Here is a 21,049-nt window from a genome sequence, read left to right on the forward strand (position 1 = left end):
GGTGCAAAAGAAATCCACCATCGATAATATATGTTGTATTTGTGATTTCGTCCAGTTCAATATCAATAGGAGTCATACTTTTATATAGTGATACCGTCATTTCTTTCAATACTTGCAGTTTTTAATGTTTTTAAGCCACGCACAACACTCACAGAGACACCTTCTGATATTAGCTTGTTACAAATAAAACACAAATCAGCCATTGCAATTAAAAATATTCACTCAAAATTATACGTCTGTCGATGCTAAGATGTCGTTTTCAACTGAACGATAAAATAATTTTTTTTCGGTAAAGAAATACTAACGCAGAGAAATAGCTCTACCCTACCATTCCCATCATCAAGTGAAATATCCCTCCACCGCTATTGTGCGTATATACATAGAAGTCCCAAACTCATTCGCCACGGTGTGTAGAAAGTCATATTAAAAAAACACCGGTTAGGTCATATATAACAAAGGAGCATCTGCTACAGCTTCGCAGAAACAGCAGCCGCCGTACAAGAGATTTGTATTTCAAGATATAATATTCGTAGTAATATGGACGAAAAGTATTTTATTTAATATTGTATGTTTGTTAAAAATAAAATAAATATTATATAAAAAATATATATTTTATAATAAATATCTGTAAATATAGTTTATTAAATAATAAATAATAAAAATTTAATGATAATAATAACATTTTAAGTGAATAATTAACTATATAACTTATTATTTATTGAATCCTACTGGCTGACTTCGCGTTACCATATACACAGGTAAGCGGTCCCCCACTCTTTGCGCTCCATCTTAAGAAGAGTTGAAGGTACATAAAAGTACTTCAGACAAAAATTGAAGAGAATTTTTCATTCTACAATTTTTCTTACCACCTTAAATGTCATAAAGTGTAAGGGAAACGAGATATTTGCAGAAAACTCATTTTCGTGACCTTTGACCTTTAATATCTTAAGTCGCGGACACGTGATTATATGAGACTTTTGAGGTAAGTTTTATACCATCAACATAAAGACGTATGCAAATTTTCAGCTTATTATCTTTCATTCCGAGGTTTGCCCCCTTTTTTGCCTTATTTTACTGGATTATTTTTTCTAGTGAGCGGTTTCCGAGAAAACGAAAAAACCACTTATTTCTTAATAGATAAAGATAAAATGTAAGACTTAACATTTATTTTAATATGGTCAAAAGTGACTTACAGACTTTTATTGTAGAAGCAATGTGATTAAATGATCTAATTATGGCACTAAAACTGTCGTGTGGAAGAGTTGTGAGAAAAAGGTATAACATTGTATGTACCCTTTTGAACTGTGTATAATTTACGCTGAATATCGATATCAAAATAAATTTTATTTGAAATTAGTAACATATTTTAAATTATATATTGTCGATGTATTTTTTTTCAGTTACTAAGGTTTTAAAGTTTGTATTTTATTTTTGGGGACACCTTTTTGATAACTAAGAAAAGTATGTGATGATCATAGCCTTATTTAATATCATTATAAAATTTATCATATCTAGTGTTTTTTTGGTAATTTTAAAATAGTATTTTTTATTTATATTTTTAATATTTATAATAACCTACAACTTTCTTAAAGAAGAATTACAAAGAGGACATAAAGCTTTATTATATCTTATGCCCTTTTGAATAGGGGTCCCTCACTGTTTATTAAAAATTTTGCACAATGAATAAATGTAGGTATCTACAGATGTTTTACCATAACAAAAGTTTTACTGTACTAAATGATCTTCTGTAGGTGTACAAAAAAAAGGACTGTAGATTACAATAGATACTTAATGAAGCTAGGAAATAAAACCAATCATCAGTGGCAGCGATAACAACGTAAGTAGGTACTTAATACGTAGTCCCAGCTGCAATATAATCTAAAATTATGGAATGATTTAAATTTTACCTGTATACGTGAACAACGTGAATTATTGTAAATTATTGTTTAGATGTCTAACTTAAATTAAAACTAATTAAATAATCAACCATCTACCCTCTTCTTAAAATTCCTAAAAAACTATTTAATTCGGTAGATTACAGTTGACCAAAATTATTATTTTACTATTTAAAAAATACAATTTATATAAAACTTCATTTTTCCTGACAAATACCAAACAATATTTTATCAAGAATACCGGCTAATCAGCAGCTTAGAAAGCTTGCGACTATAAGATTGCTGCCATCATAAGGAGGTCAACAGATACTTTTATATTTTAGTTCGTTTTTCTCAATACCTGTAGCAAACGGCCACTATTGCGAAACAAATGAAAACACCCTTAACGACGCCCACCAAAATGAACACCATGGCTAGCGTGCTTAGGTTGTCGGCATTATCAGCATCTGTGAAACAACAGTTTTAAAGCGGCGATGACGGGAGTAGGCGTTCAACATATCGAGTGATTTGTTAATTAATGCGATATTAAAAACTTTTATTAAATTTTTAAAATATTTGAGAACTTGTCATTATCTTATAAACATTTTTTGTTATAGATGATAATATGTTAAGTTACCAATACAGTATTACAAGTCATGACTTATAATTATTAATTATTTATAACTTGTGTTGACTAACTTAATGTGCCAGGGATTTGTTCAAAATTTTATTCATAAAACGACAATTTCGATCACGCACAAAAATGTATTATCATCCTTTTATTTGCATTTAAACTCTCCTAAGCGTAATTTACATTGCGAAATAAGTCTCACGCATAATGAAATTAATTTTATACAACTTATGGCGTTAATTGTGAAATTTGTTTTACAAACATTGCTGGCAAATCTATTTGATAAAAACACGACCATTCAGCACAAACGTTTTTGTGAGACATTTCGTGTCAGATTTATACGCTGAAGTTGGTGACCTGACATTAGTTTCATCAAACTTTTTGCATGAACCATGAAACAATTTCAAAATTATTGCGTGGATTGTAAAACTTTTATACATCAAAATAAATGTAATAAAACTAATTTAATGTCACTTATCTCGTTACGTAAATTCCGTTTTTGGTTTTTAAGTTTCTTACATGTGACATCAAAATAATATGAACATTTTTATTTAAAGAATCAATACTACTTTATAAAATAAATAAAGTAAAAAGCTTGCACACCATCAGTTTTTTTTGTGTCGTCCTCTAACGAAGGTTGGTGATCACTTCTTTAAACGCTTCTCTATTTTTGCAACGTAAATGTCTGCTCAACACTAAGGTTAATCCAATCTCTGATATGCTTTGGATTTCTTCTTTCTTTCCAAGCCTTTCCTTTCTTATTTGAATGATGACGTCTAGTAGAGAGTATTTATTCTTTCGAAATATGTGGCCCAGAAACAATGTTTTCCTTATTACAATGGTGTTCATAAGCTTTTTGCCATTTTTAATTTATCTTACTTACTTAACACTTCTTTGATTAAAACTTTTGCTGTCCAAGGAATTTTAAGAATATGCCTATATCCACATTTCGAATTTCACCAATCTGTTACGGATTGGCATTTCAGAGTCTAAGCTTCTACTCGTTACAGCAGTTGAGACCATACATAACATTCAACGAACCTCAATATGATAGCCATACTCAATTTCTTATTTGTAAACATTCATTTGTGTTTTATAAATCCTTTTCGAGCTATTTTTATTCTGACCTTTATTTCCCCATACTGATTTACCTGTGAGTTTATAATAATTGGTCCGAGGTATTTATACTTTGTCATTTACTTGTTGACCCTCTCCAACGGTTTACCCTCCAATGTCAAATGTATGTTGTTAACAGGGTTTTTGAGATCACCATGTATTTGGTTTTACATATATTTATTGTTAGTCCCGGTTGCGAAGGCGAGTCAGAAAACGGACATGGCTAATGCGGCTAATACAGCCTTGCGTCGCAATAGTAGGTGGATCAGTGGCAGCCATAGCTCAGTGGCTGTGTTACTGGCTTAGCAAGCTGGAGGGCCCGGGTTCGAATCCTGGCACCGACAACATTTTCAATTTCTAATTTAACTGAGCTGCCACCGTGCTTCGGAGGGTACGTAAAGCCGTCGGTCTCGGCTACGAAAGTAGTCGTTAACTCATGTTAGGGCCGCTTGCGCGACCTGAAAACCCTAACACTAGACCTTAGCTAGAAGGTTACACGAACTTACTTACTTTTTAGTAGGTGGATCAGAGTGAACGATCTACAGCTAGTGCCTTAGAAAACTGAGGTGTTAGTTCTTAAAGGGACCCGGGAAAAATCCTCTTTTCGCTTTATAGTGGAAGGTGTGGAGGTTGCACCGGTTAAATCAATTCTAGTATCTAGTATCTAGGAGTCTGGTTGTCGGAGGGACTAAGGTTCGGAGTACACATTCAAAAGACAGTAGAGAAGGCGAACGATACGGCTGATGACAAACATTGGAGGCCCAAATAGCACCAAAAGAAAGGTGCTAAATGGAGTTTTCCAGTCGGTGGTAACCTACGCTGCCCATGTGTGGTGTAGCGTACTAAACATTGCGAAATACGTTAAGCTGGTGGAGACTACACAAAGGCGAATGCTCCTCAGGGTATCTAGCGCATATAGGACAGTTTCAAATGAGGCTTTATATGTCGTTGGAGCGGTGATACCGATCGTTTTGTTGTGTAAAGAGCGTGCGAGGATGTATGCATGGAGGATGGATATAAATATAGATGGGAATGAGAAAGAACGATAGTAGAGTGACAAAGAGAATGGGCGAATGATAGTGGAAAGGCAAGGTGTACGAAGGAGCTTATTCCTGATCTGAGACCGTGGTGGGAATGTAAGTTCAGGAAACTAGAGTACTTTCTGACGCAGTTTCTGACCGGATATGGTAGTTTTGGCACCTTCATAAATAGAATAGGCAAATCTGCCTCTGCAGACTGTACTATTTGTGGGGTACCGGACGCTCCCGACCACATTTTTAACTGCCAGAGATGGATAAATGAGAGGGGAAATTTCGAGAGGCGAATGGGTTTCGGGTTGGATGAAAAAAAAAAAAACATTGTAAACATAATGTTGAGAGGAGAGAAAAATGGCGAGAAATACACTGTCTGATTTCTGGGTGATGAACAAAAAGGAGCAGGAGGACAGAGGAGGAAATTGAGCCAGGGATCTGAAATTTATGGTTAATAATATTTATTGGTTTATGGCCTAACGTCTGAAACATTTTCTGATTTACTGATTTCTGATTTTATCATTACAGCTATTTCGGTAGAGTGCCTTTCTCAAGTGATCTATTTTTGGTAGGCATTTACACTTTATAGTCTTTAACTGAATAAGTTAAGGAGGACAGAACTATTTGTCCTAAGTTGGTCATTCAGAATTATGCCTGTATTTGTTAATTTCCATAACTTCACGTTTAACACATTAACACGCCTGGTAGACAAAAAATTGTTTTAGTTTAAGTCCTCCTAATAAACCATCACCCGACATTACGGTGATACCACCAGATGATAATAGCTTTGAATTTAACCCTGGACGTAATAAATAAAAAGAACTTTCTTTCCCTTCTGTGTCAGTTTTTCAAAATTAATACCATTTAGAATCGAAGAAGCAGAATAAGATTTCTAAAACAAATAGGTTTCTCAAAAAACCGCAAAAAGTTTACAGACTTACTAGAAAGGAAAAAGTATGTCACGCATCTCAGTGTGGTCATGTAATACTAATGCAGGGAAATACTGTAGAACGAAGGAATCCGGACCGCAGTAGAATGTCCTGGATGAGAAATCTAAGAGAGTGATTTAGTTTCACCACAAACGAACTATTTAGAACAACTACTGTTAACAAAGTTCGAAGAGCCTTTGACGGTATCTTATCTTCGATAGAAGAGGAATTGAAACAAGATATTATACCAAAATATACGACTTCTGCTTTTAGAATCACTATCATAACAAAAGAATTTGAATTTTCCAAGTTAAACCTAACAACAGTGATTTCCTGATGTTTTTATTTTTTACCTTTACTTGTCTATATACAAATAATCATACCATACAAATCATTCTGAAGACCAAAATAATCCAAATGTGGAAATATTAGACAGGAGGAAATAAAACTAACTGTTTTTATGATGATCATTCTGTGATTTGCTAAAAAAGTTATCAACGCAAAGGAAATTTATTTTTGTGAATGAAAATACGTATTTTTGTTTGTGTTTGAACACTCAGTGTTCATTCAGTGGAAATCCGCCAGCAATTCAAAGTAAACAAAATGCAAGGACAGTTATTCATCATATTTGTGAACCAAGTTTTTATAACGGGTATATTAACTAAATCATACATATTTTTTTAAAGCTATCAACTGTTTGTTCATGGTGTTTGTTGTGGATGTTAAACGATACGGAATAGAAAATATTTATTCAAATTCACTGAAGACATACAATTTTTTTTTCTTTTCTGCAAGCCGTTCGTTATACGTCTTCTATGTACTCAGGTCTAGTGGATCTGTATCATATTTGTGAAGCCATTTGGTAGTCTCCAAAAGGTATTTGCCGACTAGATCTGGTACCTCGTAATCATGTAAAATATGGTTGACTGTTTTAAATTTAATGCTACTTTTGGTGTTTACTAACTAACTAACTAACTTAACTATTTAATGCTCCCTTAAGTCTGCAACTTTAGTCTTTATGAAACAGGTTAAGTTGCCCCGTAACTGCGTAAAATCTATTTGCTTTTCCTTTTAATGATTTTTATAAGAATTTGTATATATTTTTATATTTTCTGCCATGATTGCAGTATCGTCTGCAAATCTTATGTTATTATTGATGCTCCCTCTAATCCTTACACCTTTAGTTCTTTCCCATCGTGTCTCCTAACATATTAGTTGAGAGTATACATTGAATGTGGCGACAGAACACATCCCTATCTGACTCCTCTTTGAATTTCCACTTGGTTTCCCATACTATCTTTCACTTGTACGACCGCTGTTTCATTGTAGTATACATTTTTGATTAAATTAATTTCCTTGGGATCTATGTGTATGTGTTACAATGCAATTTCTTTCAGTATTTATGTAGGTTATGTGTGTCATGTTTCACATTAAATACTTTTATTTCTTTATAATTTTTTTCCATCCAGCGTTCTTTCACTTCCTTGATCTGCGTTTCTAATAGTTTCTTTATTTAATTGTATTTTTGTATTTTCGTTTTATTTTATAAACTATATTAAATCTGCTTTCATCCAGTCAGTTTTTGGCACTTGGTTTATTTCTACCCAAAAACATTTTACCAGCGTTACGTACTGCCACCTTAATTTCACTCTAGGCACTGGTAATACCTTTTTTTTAACGCTTCTGTGAATGCTGGTGCAATTGTTTTATTTATTGGTTGTTTTTATTTTTCACCTACAAGCTTTGACAAAGTAAGTTTTTAAATTTTCCTTTTTTTCTGTTGTTCTCTTACTTTAATGTTAACGTTGGCATAAAGTCAATTTTAATTCAAGTCTACAACAGCATTATAATATGTTTTTTTACGCTTTTAATCCCATTTTAATGCTTTTGTTAACAAAAAGAATTTGATTTGGGTTGTATGTCAAAACTAACATATATAAAACAAGAGTTTTTGACCAATGTGAGCAATTCAACCCAGATTATGCGAACAGTGTAAGTTATAAGAACTTAATTCACAAATATGCGCCAGCCATATCCTAATATAAACTTTCGTGATCTACATGGCATAAAATAAGGAAATTATATAAACGGTTCTTAGTTTTCTAATAATTGTACCAATTAATTATAACAATAAACGGCCTCCGAAACAAAAAAAAATTGCAAGCTTTGGAAAAGTAGATTTACTACAGAATGCTACATGTAGGTTTAGCTGAAAAATAAAGAATAAAGTAATTTTGAGAATAACGAACAAGCGACCGCAGCTTAAGAACGCAATAAAAATAAAAAAAATCTATTATTAAGGACATGTAATGGGGTATGAGGAAATTATCAATCAGCTGTAATTGATAGTAGAAGTAAACATATGGGCAGAATAGGCGTATATGTATAAAAAAAGAAATTGTGTATCTGAATCATTAAAGATTAGACCAAGAAAAAACACTTTATAAAGTTGTAAACTACAAAAGGATTTGTTTTGCATAAACTTTTTTTGGAATTGGGGCGGACTGTACTTTAACTGCCAAACTAAATAATAAACTGGTTGTTTTAGGATTTTAGGATAAAAGTGCCAAAATAAATTATTTACTACAAAAAATGGAAGATTTTCTGCGAAATGATACATCAATACTTGGTTTTACAGTTTCGAGTGTTACTTCGTTGTTTCCACTACTTTTCTCCATTTTTCTCTTATATAAATATAATAAAATATAAAAAATGAATAAATTGACATTATTCTCAGTCATATGTTAACCTCATGTTTATAGAAATAAAACCATTAAATAAAAAACTGTCATCATTGTATATTCTGGAACAAGCCTACATTCCCAACAATTTCCAAGATTGCTGCGGTTTTTAAGGAATTTGGCTCCCATCCCTTGATTTCTATGGCCGATTTTAACGGTAATAACAAGTTTTTAATTTGGCATTTTTATCCGTTTCCTACAAGGTACAGGTGAGGAGCTTAAATAGTAAAAATTCAAAAGCAAAATATAATAAACTAAACAGGCAGGTTAAACAATTATGTTTAACAGTACAGTAAACTGTACTGTAAAAGTTGATAAATCAAGTACGTAAATAAAGTATGTCAGGAAATTAAGACACATTAAAATAAAAGAGAAACCAGGGACATGCTTCTTAAACTAAGGCAAATCACATTCGACGTCTTACCGAATCTGTACTATAAAAGCTGAAAATGGATAGACCCCAACAAAAAAAGCACAAATATCTCAAAAATGGAGGTCAAACTGAGAAATTCTTATGGCCATGGCTGATTATAAAACGACCACCACAAAAAGATAAAAGTGTGTAAAGCCTTAGGCATAGGTTAGGTAATACAAGAAATGATCCTGGTGATAGGTAAAGTGAGCGTAAACATAATCTAGAGAATTTGCCAAAGCTTATGACAAACGTGTAAGTGGTAGGATGACTGGACCACCTCGTTAGGAATCGTGTTAATTCACCCGTAATTAATGACGTCATTAAATCTATAACGTGAAAAACTAATTATTAATTCTTACTTAATTTATATATAATTTTCTATTTATAAGATAAACCACAATCTAAACAAAATCCACACAATTTGCAATTTCCTGTTATAATACAGTTTTGTTCGTACGCGGTCTGTAAATTTGTTACTAGTAAATAGTTTTAATTGATTTAACAATGTTGTTTAAAATTAAATAACAACTGCTTTAATATAAATGATATGTGGAAACCATCACGATTAGCTAACTACCTAATTGAAATTGTTTTAAAATACGATGGTGTTGTGTCGATAATTAAAACTTGTCGCAAAAAAGATGAAAAAAGTTGATAATAAGAAACTTTTAAATTCTTTTAGTTACAGTTATGTTAAAAATTTAATTAAGAATTAACAGCTACTTTAAGTTTTAGCACGGATTTACGTATCCGTATCCAAAAGATTTAACGTTGTTTTGTTGGCAGATGCATATGCTACAAATCAGTAATTAATCTTGAAACAAATTATGGATCTATATAACATGAACAGTGTTTTACCATCGCCTCTCCAATTCGTGTGAGCTAGGTACTTCAACAAGTGAATTTCATTTTGACATAAAAGAACTAACGTCTGAACATGCCTTTTCTAGTTGTCGTAACTGTTGATCAAATATCACTCCTAAAAATTTCATTTCGTTTGTATAGAAAAGATATTGGTTGTCAAACGTAGGCTAATCCTATGTTTATTTGAGAACATACACTTTGTTTTATTAGAAAAAACACTAAAACCGGTGCTGAGGGACCAATTTGCTAGTTAATTTAAGTGTTCTTGTAATATTGACTTCATTTGATTAACGGTCTGGCATTTGATGCAATTAATAAGGTCATTAGTATAAGTATTGCCTGAACAGATTTTGGTATGATATTAATAATATCGTTTATTGTTATTAAAAATAGAGTAGGGCTGATATTCGATCATTGTGGGATTCGGTTTTGTTGTTCTCTAAGATAGGATATAGCACCATTCGCTCGAAAGGGAAATATTCTTTGAGTTAAAAATTTGTTTATGTAGGTCAAAATATATTCTCGATATTACAACTTTTATAGAATGTTCAATATACGGTGTGTCAATACTTTATCAAATGCTAATTAAAAGTAAATTGTCATACACTTTTAATGTTTTTTAAAATTTCCAGATCGATAATGTTGTTGTTTGTAGATCTGCCTGGTCTAAAGCCAGCTTGTTCAATAATTAGTGGATCGTTGTGTTCTAGGTTCTACATTATTCTGTTGTTGACTAATTTTTCATAAGTTTACATAAAGCTCAAAATTATTAATGCTTTAGGACGATATGATTCTGGGTGTAATTTATATTAAATAATAAAATAAATGATAAATAGTATTATACTAAACTATTAGACTAAATAATAATTATTATTTAAATTTTTCAATTTAAATTCAATTATTTTGTAAGTGCTTTTTTTTCATATTTCCTAATTGTTTTCCTGTATATTGATTAAAAATTTTACGTACTGCAAGCGCTTAGCTTTGCCATATAGCAATGTTCAAAATTTCAAAATTTATCAGAGTAACATTTTATACACAGGGATAATTTTCAGTGTGACGATCGGTCGATAATTACATTTTGGTATCGAATATCCAGCAGTCTTATTTAGAAAAAATGTAGGCAATAATATTCTCCATATTTGGTATAATTACGTGGCATACAATTTTTTAAATAGCTCAGCTAATATATTTTCACAAATTTGTATTCTTCTCATTATTTTTGTTCTTTAGTATTGGGTTTTGTATTACTATATAGAATATTTAACAAGTTATAAACATTTTTATTTCGAAATCCTTATGAAATCAACAAAATGTATATTAGTAATGTATAAACAATTATTTATTTTTTATAATAAGGTAAATATATTGTAGTTTTTAAATTAGGTTTATTTGAAATTCTTGACAAAAATTTGTATACAGTGTAAACAAAAAACGATTTTCTAAATTTTTTTAACTGGATCACCCAATATTTTATTTTTTAGAAATATTGTATTTGTATTATGATAATATTTCATTTGTATATAGCTTTTCCTATACCTAAACTCATTACCTTTCGAGATATTTTTAATTTTCTTCAAATTTCGGAAATACATTAATTTTTTATAAGTAGAAATAAGTATTGAGTATTGAGTAATAATAAAAAAAATATTTTTATTCAATAAGTAACTAACAAAAAATATAAACCATAACAATATGCAATGAATGTATCAAAAAATGTGATATTATGGAAATATCATAGTATTATTTGCTTAATGAAATACAATATTATTAAACTTTGTACGGTTGGTCCAATAAGCCGATCTCTCGGCTATATATCAGAAACTATTTATGTTATAACTTTAGGAGAAAAAATTCCTTAGTAAAAGTCGCCAAGAGAACTCGCTTGAAATAACTCTAAAGTTTCTAGGTTAACCGTTAGGGGGCGTAGCCTGTGAAGAAAACTTTGTAAACCAGTTTTTTGTAAAATATGCCCAATTATACCAAGTGTTAAATAAGTAAACTAGAAAGAGGCCTTAATTCCGCACAAAGTTGTTCAAGTACTTTTTTTTAAATTTTTTCAAATAAAGGGTGTGTGAGAGGGGGAAAGTATTTGTGGATAAATACTTATAACTTTGGTTTGAATCAACAGATTTTAACGAAAATAGTGTCATTAGAAAGAGTGTGGATGACTTAATTTACATCTACTCTCAAACAATTGTATTTAGTTTTAATTATCATGGGTAGAGGGTTAGATTAGATTAGATTAAGAGAGGTGGCCTTTCGGCCTATTCCACTGCGACCTTTTCAGATTTATTGTGGTCCTCTAGTCCTAGATAACATTCTCTAGCCTGACCCTTGTTATAAAGTCTAGTAGCTTCGAAATTGTACCTTCCATGTAGCTATTTGCCGGTGGATTTGCTTCTCCTAATGCAAAGAACCGCACATTTACCAGCCTGTCACACTGACATAAAATGTGCTCTGCTGTTTCTTCTTCGAGGTGACAGAATTTGCACAGGTCATCATCTGATAATCCCATCAGCTTCAAGTGCCTATTCAGCTTACAGTGCCCTGTTAGAAAACTTACTATGACCTTGACTGTTTTCCTGTCTTTGCTTATTAGGTCTGCCGTAAATTTTGGCGAATGTTCTGTAATTAACTGTTTGGCCGGTCTTTGTCCTGGTGAATTCCTCCACCATTCCAGAGATTTGTGAGCTACCCACTTCCTTGTAGTCGTTCTTGTTAGGGATGGCGGTTTTTGACAAAACACCGGTTTTCGGTTATACCGGTTTTTTTTGCTTACGGTTTAACCTGGCGGTTATAACCGGCCAAAAAAAACCGGTTTTTCCAAAAACCGGTTTTCGGTTTTTTAATCCAATAGTTACAAAGTTACATTTACAATGCACTTTAGTTTGCGATACTTCATTCGACTCGATATCAATATGATCAAAATTAGTACTATCGAAAGAACATCAATATCAATATAAATAAAACACAATTTTTAATAAAACCATTTTATTATATTAATTATTATATTTATTTATTATTTTATTATTAATATATATTAAGTGATTATTATTAAATATAATATAGCGTAAGATTGATATATACATATTGCAATAATATACAATAAAATAATATGAAGTAATATTTTAAGTAAAAAAGCATAGGTTAGAAGGTTACAAATAGGTTATATTATATGAAATGGATTTAGCATTATGTTGGCCAGTATTTTTCATGAAGCCTATTGAGAAAAACTCGTTCATATATATGTTGGTCGGTTAAGCGGCTTCTCTCATTTGACACAATATCATTCAATGATGACACCAGTCTCTCTGATGCCACCGAACTTCCGACCAACGACATGTATTTTTTTAGCTATAAAAGTCAAGCCTGGCATACAGGTTCTGTTCTGATCCCAGAATGAAAACGGATCACTTGGCAGCAAAGGCCGCTGCAGATATAGAGTCAGTTCATTTGAAAAAGAACTTTGAATCTGTGTGTCCTGAGAACTTGAACTGAAACCACTGTTCACCAACTCCAGATCGTGTGAAGACCAAAGAGGGTTTAATTTTAAACTCACTTTGGCTTCTTCATTCTGGAAGGAGCAGGAAGGAAAAAGTTTTCCGATTTCGGTAAGGTACGTCCTAACTTCCGAGCCTAAATTGGATGTGACTGTCTCCGCTATATACGGATTTAGATATAGTTTTTTGAACCTCAGGCCCGTGATTGTAGCATGGTAAAGCAGGGTATTTCGTAAAAGCTTAGTGCCCCTCTCTTGAAGGCTAGTTATAAGCTTTTGGCATAACTTTTGAGCTGTACTAAGGTTTGGCTTGAGGTTTTTTAAAAATCTTTCGATAATAGACACAAGCGGGATAACAAGGCTAGCAGTAATGTACTGGGAACCCGAGATCTCCTTTGTGGCCTCATCGAAAGGCGATAAAATACTTACAATTTCAGTGATTAGTTTTATATCTGAACCAGAAATCAACCTTGGTGCTTTTTTAATCGAGGGATCTGCCAATATTGCAGCTGTATATGGGGACATTAGTGTGAATCTTTTAAGCATATGGTAGACAGAATTCCATCTGGTTGTAGTCAGATGCAGCGAGCAGTAAACAAAAATTATTATACCTACTACTGCTCAACAGAGAGCGCTAAAATAATTCAGGTTCTATTGTCAATGAATATAATGAGAGTAGAATATAATATGCAATTATTGTATTCAATTAATGATGCAAATTTAATTTACCATTTAAAAATATAATCCTCTAAAATACCCACCAATTTTCCTCTCCTCCCAAACCCAAAAAATTCCCCACCTCAACCATTTCAACTTATAAAAAATTTCCCAGACTCTTTTAAATGGGATTTAAAAAAAATAATATCAACATAATTATTTTACTTAAAAATAAATTGAATAATGCAATTTATCTTTTATTTTTACTACCATCAAAAAAAATTATCATGTATTACTTTTAACACGTTTGTATATTTGTATAATAGGTACATTTTAACTCATTTAATACTTCCTGTATGGGTGTATCGTTTTGAAAACGTAGGGCAATCCCTGGAGATTTGTATTCGTAATCAGTAATTCGATATTTATAGTCAGAACATTATTTTTGGTAATCAGAAAAAGCCATTCACCCACTTTCAATGTCAAGAGTCAAGTGTGAAAAATAGATGATGTACCAGATCACTTCTTATGTAAATATTATGATTACAAATACCTGAAAAAATTGTTTCTGGCTAATGTGAGTTTGCACTTTTAGTTTGCTTCTGTATTTATAAAATAAAATAAAATTTGAATTATGGTTTTGTTTGGAATAATTACTTGAGAATAATAATTATGATTGGGATCCAAAATAATACCTAACCTAATCCTAATCACCGTAAAAACCTAATAACCGGTTTTTACTTTAAAAATAAAAAACCGGTTATAACCGGGACAAAAAAACAACCGATAAAACCGGTTATTGCGAAGTAAAAAAACCGGTTTTCGGTTAAAACCGGTAGGTTTTTCCCATCCCTAGTTCTTGTTACTGATTTAGCAACTCCGCAGAAGGGTTCCGGTCCAATAAATGGCAATGATGAGCCTTGTTTGGCCATTTCATCTGCTTTTTCATTGTCCTTATGACCCTCGTGCCCCGGTACCCAGGCTACCGTAACCTTGCTACGGTCTCCTAGTTTATTTAGGGCACACACGCAATCCCATACTAGCTTAGAATTGACCTCTACAGAATTGAGTGCTTTAAGCGCTGCCGGACTATCTGTGAAGATGGCAACTGAACAGAACGTTCTTTCCTGTCTTTCTATTTCTTCCACGCAGTGATGGATTGCAGTTATTTCCGCCTGGAAAATACCCTAATTAATTCACACACACTCTTTCTAATGACACTAATTTCGTTAAAATCGGTTGATTCAAACCAAAGTTATAGGTATTTATCCACACATACTTTCCCACTCTCCCACACCCATTATTTGAAAAAATGAAAAAAAAAGTACTTGAACAACTTTGTGCAGAATTTAGGCCTCTTTCTAGTTTACTTATTTAACACTTATTATAATTGGCCATATTTCCCAAAAAACTGGTTTTCAAATTTTTCTTCACAGGTTACACCCCCTATCGGTTAAACCAGAAACTTGAAAGTTATTTCCAGCAATTTCTTTTGGCCACTTTTATTAAGGAATTTTTTCTCCTAAAGCTATAACATGAATAGTTTCTGATATATAACCGAGAGATCGGCTTATTGGACCACCCGGTACAAGATAATATCTTTGTGTTTGGTATATTAATATTACAAGATTATTTTTATTTAATAAATAACTCACACTGAACAAAAAGCAAAACAATATACAATTGATGTAACAATTTTTAGATTATTATATCAACAGTATTCTAAGCCAGAAATTTTTAATAAAACATCCTAACTGCCGATTGTGACGCTAAGTTATTAATAAGTAAAAGCCCATTTGGATAAGTTACAAAAATAAAATAGTAGGCTTTGAAACAATGACAGTTTTCATATTATTAAACCGAAAACGGTAGGCTTTAAAAATGACAGTTTTCATATTATTACCTTTTTAGGTCTGTGTGGCTTGTCTTTATTGTTAAAAATGAGTTTTTCTGTAGAAGAGTTAACAGATATGATCTGGGTATTAGGAGAAAGTTCGAGAAATTGCTTATTTGCATCCAGAATATATCACGAGCGATGAACGAAGAAAACCAAACGCAAGAGATTTTGAAAAATTAATGGATTGTTTTATTCACACTGGGTCAGTTGTATATAAAAAACATGAGAGAACGAAAACTGTTCCGAGTGAAGAAAAAAAATATGATATACTGATAGCTACTACTGAAGATCCCCACATCAGCATTCGTGAAATTTCACGTCAACATGATATTAGTCAAACTTCGGCAACAAAATTCCTTCATAAACATAACCTGCATTCTTACTTAAAAAAACACGCATTCAATTATTTCGAAACTTTAGAAGCCTTAACACCAAGAACAAACAAGATTGTTTGCTACAATCGCTTATTTCAGTCCATGAAGTTACGCGTGAAGGCGCATAAAACCAGCTGATATTTCTTGCAAGCCTGATAGACTAGCTTCTTTTTAATATACAATTCGGGGACCAACAGGTACAAATAAAATCTGTAGAAAAGCATTTATTGCCATTTTTGGCATCACCAATGATCGGTTGCATCGCTTAACCACGTTAAGAGGAAAGGCGCAAGTTCCTATAGATAAACGAGGTAAAAATCAATCTGGCAATGCGAAGTCAGGACTTCGTTATAGATTCAATCATACAACATATTGCTTCATTTCCGGTCAAAACTGCCGATTATACTAGTAGAAAATATAGGTAAGTATCTAAATGAAAAATTAAATATTTTTATAATGTATAAGTTGTTTAAAGAGGTTCACCCAGAACAAAACCTTAAATATTCATATTATAAAAAGATTTTTATAGAACAATTTTCATTATCTTTCGGTCGCCTACAAGTCGACACCTGCTCTACATATGAAGAGTTAGAAACTAAAATAAAAAGTAAATTCTTAAATGAAACAGCAAAAAGAGTGGCACTGGCAGAAAAAACTGTTCTTAAGAAACGGACAAACAAATTTTATAACAAACTTGAAACCATTTCAGAACTTTGTAGAGTAGATGATAATGTAGGTGGTATTTGCATTGATTATATGCAAAACCTGCAACTACCGGTTATTCTTGTCCAGGAAACGTTCTATTTAAGACAACTTACTGTTATTGTTTTATGTATTCATAATCTGAAAGATGATAAAGTAACATTCTATGTTATCATGAGGGAACAGGAACTAAAGGGCCTAACGAAGTTATATAATTTTTATTACATTTTCTTGACAACAATCCAGAATTATTAACTATTTTCACTTCTTTTCTGATGCATGTCACCCAGAACAAAAACCAGATAATCATTAGACTTTTTTCTGCATTAGTTTCAACCAATAAATTCAAAAAGATTGAACAATATTATCCCACACGGGGACATTCATTTCAACCGTGTGATCGGGATTTTTCCGTTCTTAAAAGAAAAATTAAAAAATCAGACAGGATTTACACGATAAAAGAGCATGTAGAGCTTATCAGAACATCTAAAAAGAGTTTAAACTGATTTACTGTAGTTTTGCCAAATTCTGATAACATATTTTACTTTAAAGTATGGTGGCCCACGTATTTTAAAAATACGATGCTCTCCAATGAATCTTTGGACAGAAATATTCCAAGAGATCAAAAAATTGCTTAAAATATCCAACTTTCGAGACTTTATTCATTCAAGTGATCACGCTGGAATTGTTATTACAAAAGAGTACATAGATGGCTTGATAGATCATTTCTTTCGGTTACGAAATAGCAACAAGGATATTATTAGTTTCCCTACAAGAAAAGCATACACCGAAGGACATATTCCTATTTATATCAAAAAGATGCAAGACTTAAGAAAACTGGAAAAGTATCTACCATATAATGAAGAAGTCAAGGACTTTTACGGAGAAATTTTTAATTTGCCAACATGCGAGGGAGATTCAAATGAAATAATACAACCAGATGAGTGATATATTATTCTATATGCCCATATTTTTGAATAAATGTTTATATAAAACATGTTTTCTTATTTTTACATCCTTGAAAAATGTGTATATTTCAAAAACCCCAAAAATCCACAAAAGTAAAAAGAAAAAAAAAACATATGTAAATCTAAAATTCACCACTTTTTTATGCAAACTCATTAAAACACATTAATCTCATTTTTTTTCTAGGTTTTTTCTAATTTCTCAACATTTTATAAAAATGGAATTATGGGGTTGTCGAAATATTGTAATTCAATTGTATATACATTACTTATTTATATACATAGTGCTGATTTCATAGAGATTTCGAAATGGACATGGTCATACCTTGTTTAATACTCTGTATAGTAATTCAAAGCCAATATTGTAAGAACAAGAAATATGAGAGGAATATAAATATGAAAAAATATATACGGTGACCGATTTAAAAAATTGTACGTTTGCTATACCAGGTAGTTATTAATTATCCTGTAGAATTCCACAGATTTTCCAAGTATGGAGAATATCATTGCCTACATTTTCTCTAAATAAGTTTTTTAGATATCTCTAAAACTCACCCTGTATATAAAAAACTAAATTTTAGCAAAGCAAATAATTCTGGCGCTAATAAGTTAAACATTTCTTATCATGTATTATAATAACTGTTTGTTTCTGAGTTTGTGAGTTTCTGAGTTTCTGAGTTTCTGAGTTTCTGAGTTTCTGAGTTTCTGAGTTTCTGAGTTTCTGAGTTTCTAAGTTTCTGAGTTTCTGAGTTTCTGAGTTTCTGAGTTTCTGAGTTTTTGAGTTTCTGAGTTTCTGAATTTCTGATAATAACTGTTTGTTTTCTTTTTAAATCATTTCTGTAAGGGACGCAACCACGGTTTCTCTTTTATTTCATTGGAGAACACCAAATTCTTCATATCCTCAAAGACATTTTTTAGCAATAAATTGGGAAATTCAACAATGAAATAGCTAAATCATCTATTTCATATGTATAATATATTGTATAGGCTTTGATATGTAAATAGTCGGTTTATTTATTGAAAATAAAATTAGTACTGATTAATAATTGTTCATATTATATGATGTAACATATCGTTCATATATCTTACCTAATAATTGTTTTTGAACAAATAGGTGTTTTAGGATCACCATGTAAGTTGTGTGTATGTGTGCGTGTGTGTTGTATATTTAAAAATGATATATTTGGCACGAATCGTGTAATCTATCAGCTACAGTCTGTCCCAAACCCTTCTTTCAGTGCGTCACTAATTTTGACGTCATATCGAATTTTAAGAATGTCGAGAATTATTGCATGACATTTTAGTTAAATTTGACAGTTGCAGGATCGTAATCTCTCTTTTTCTAATTAAAAATAATTTAATAATTTTAATTTTAGTCTTCGTTATTTCTCGATATATCTCGGCATATTTAAAATATTGTTATGACAATAAATACAAAATTAAATTTTCACTGTAAAATGTCAGATAATACTAACCTGGAATGACAATTATCATTTTATCAGTTGACATTGTGAAAGTACTGTCACATGCGCATCATTGATTAGATATCTATTTAGCGTATTCTAAACTCCAACCAATTATACATCCGTAAGTAGAATTAGCTTTACGATAAATAATTATCTAAGTTCTATGTCTAATAATCACAGACTCATGTTTTTTCTGTCACTTCTAGCTTAATGTGTTAGAGAGAATTCGACCAACTATGACGAACTGAAAGAAGGGTTTGGGACGAACTATAAATGATATTGTCTAGACTGGAAAGTAGCGCATGTAACGTTACCTATATGTAGACTCTTAATGCTTACCAAAGTAATCGTGATTCTTAAGTAATATGTATTGATATTACTTAACAAGCTATCAATACTATTCATAGTAGGTTATTAACTACTATCGACAACAATATATTAATTAAACCAGGATATATTTGACATAGAATTTATTATGCAACTTTCATAAACAAATGACTTAATATAAATTTAATTTAATTAAACTTGCCAAAGAAAAACGTGTTTTTAATATCGCATAATAACAACCACTAAATATTTAAAAACCGAAGTCCCAATGATAAAAATATTAACTCTTCCTTAAGTTATTTACCGTTTTTAGCTTCCTTGAGGTATTAGTTGCAGTGATTTTGATACTGCTGCTCTGTGTACGTACTAATTTTATATACTCCTAATTACAAAATAACTGAAAGAATGCTTTGATAGTACCTTTTTGATAAAAGACTTATTTTGTTAATATTCTGAAATAAATCAGAAAAGCAAATTTGCTTTTTTGATTGCCAAAATTATATTATTTTTTAGTAGTCGCAGAAAAATTAATTTTTAGAAAACCTTTAATTTATACAAGACATTTATCTAATCTGTACAAATATCATGATAATATGGAAAATTCAAGGCAAAATATAAGAGCGAATATTGATTGTAGAAAAATGTTTCTAATATTTTAACTCGCTTGGTTTATCTTTGCATCAATTTTCCTTTGGGCTTTTGATTATTGCTTATCCAGCTTTCCAAATATCAAAATTTATTTACTTGTTTGATTTTATGATTGTAAGCAGTAAGGTGTAGTTAGACATTTCTTTCTGAATTAAATATTTCGTTCCATTTAGATTTTTGGACATTAGTTCTGGACTTACATATTCGTTAACACACACCCTAGTTGGATATACATATGTTTAATTTCTGCTCAGTATTAATTTATAATCCCCACTCCCATTTTCTAGTTTTGAGTGTTACCCAAAATATATGCCACGCTAGTTGCAAAATACACCAAAACACTTTTATGGATGGTACTGATCAATAGGGCCAAAACGGTCTACGTTTCAACATCTTAGTGGTGATTCATATCGAGAGATTTTTACCACTGTTCGTTTCTTTCTTCTCTTAATGTGATCATTTGACTTATTTTATATTGGTCCTATCCCTTCTGTTTTTTTTTGTGTGAATAAAAAGTCTCAATTTTTTAATTAAAATTTAAATTAAAATAGAAGTTAAAAGTTACATTACCAACTCATAAATTTAGACCTAATTGTTTGCCTGGTAGTTTTAAAAATATTACATCATGCAGCTAATTATATATCACGTCGTTTTCCTTGCTTGGATCTTGAATATCATTAATATAGTCAATTCAGTCTATGTGGTAAGACCGCTCCCATAGGAAAAATGTTTCTGGTGAGGCATTTTTGTATGCATGTAAGTACGTATAATAAATATGTATAAGTGCGACAAAGACGCACCATATAGTTCGGCTGAAACATCCAGTGGACGCGCATAATTAAACATTAAAAAACAAAGGGTTTTATTGAAATAGGTTCAGATTTCTCTTCAGAATCTTAAAACTAAATGT

At 31.5% G+C, this 21,049-nt stretch overlaps 1 protein-coding gene across 1 annotated transcript in view; it reads right to left on the reverse strand.

Annotated features, from left to right (window-relative positions):
* Positions 1-2,228: 2,228 nt before the first annotated feature.
* The window catches only part of LOC140435722 (zinc metalloproteinase-disintegrin-like NaMP), a 501,897-nt gene continuing 483,076 nt past the window's right edge, over positions 2,229-21,049 (reverse strand). The window contains exon 14 of the mRNA XM_072524445.1: positions 2,229-2,341. Within this exon, the coding sequence (XP_072380546.1) occupies positions 2,229-2,341 (113 nt within the window). The remainder of the gene's footprint in view (positions 2,342-21,049) is intronic.

Source organism: Diabrotica undecimpunctata, chromosome 1, assembly GCF_040954645.1.
Source record: "Diabrotica undecimpunctata isolate CICGRU chromosome 1, icDiaUnde3, whole genome shotgun sequence".
NCBI classification, from domain to species: Eukaryota; Metazoa; Arthropoda; class Insecta; order Coleoptera; family Chrysomelidae; genus Diabrotica; species Diabrotica undecimpunctata.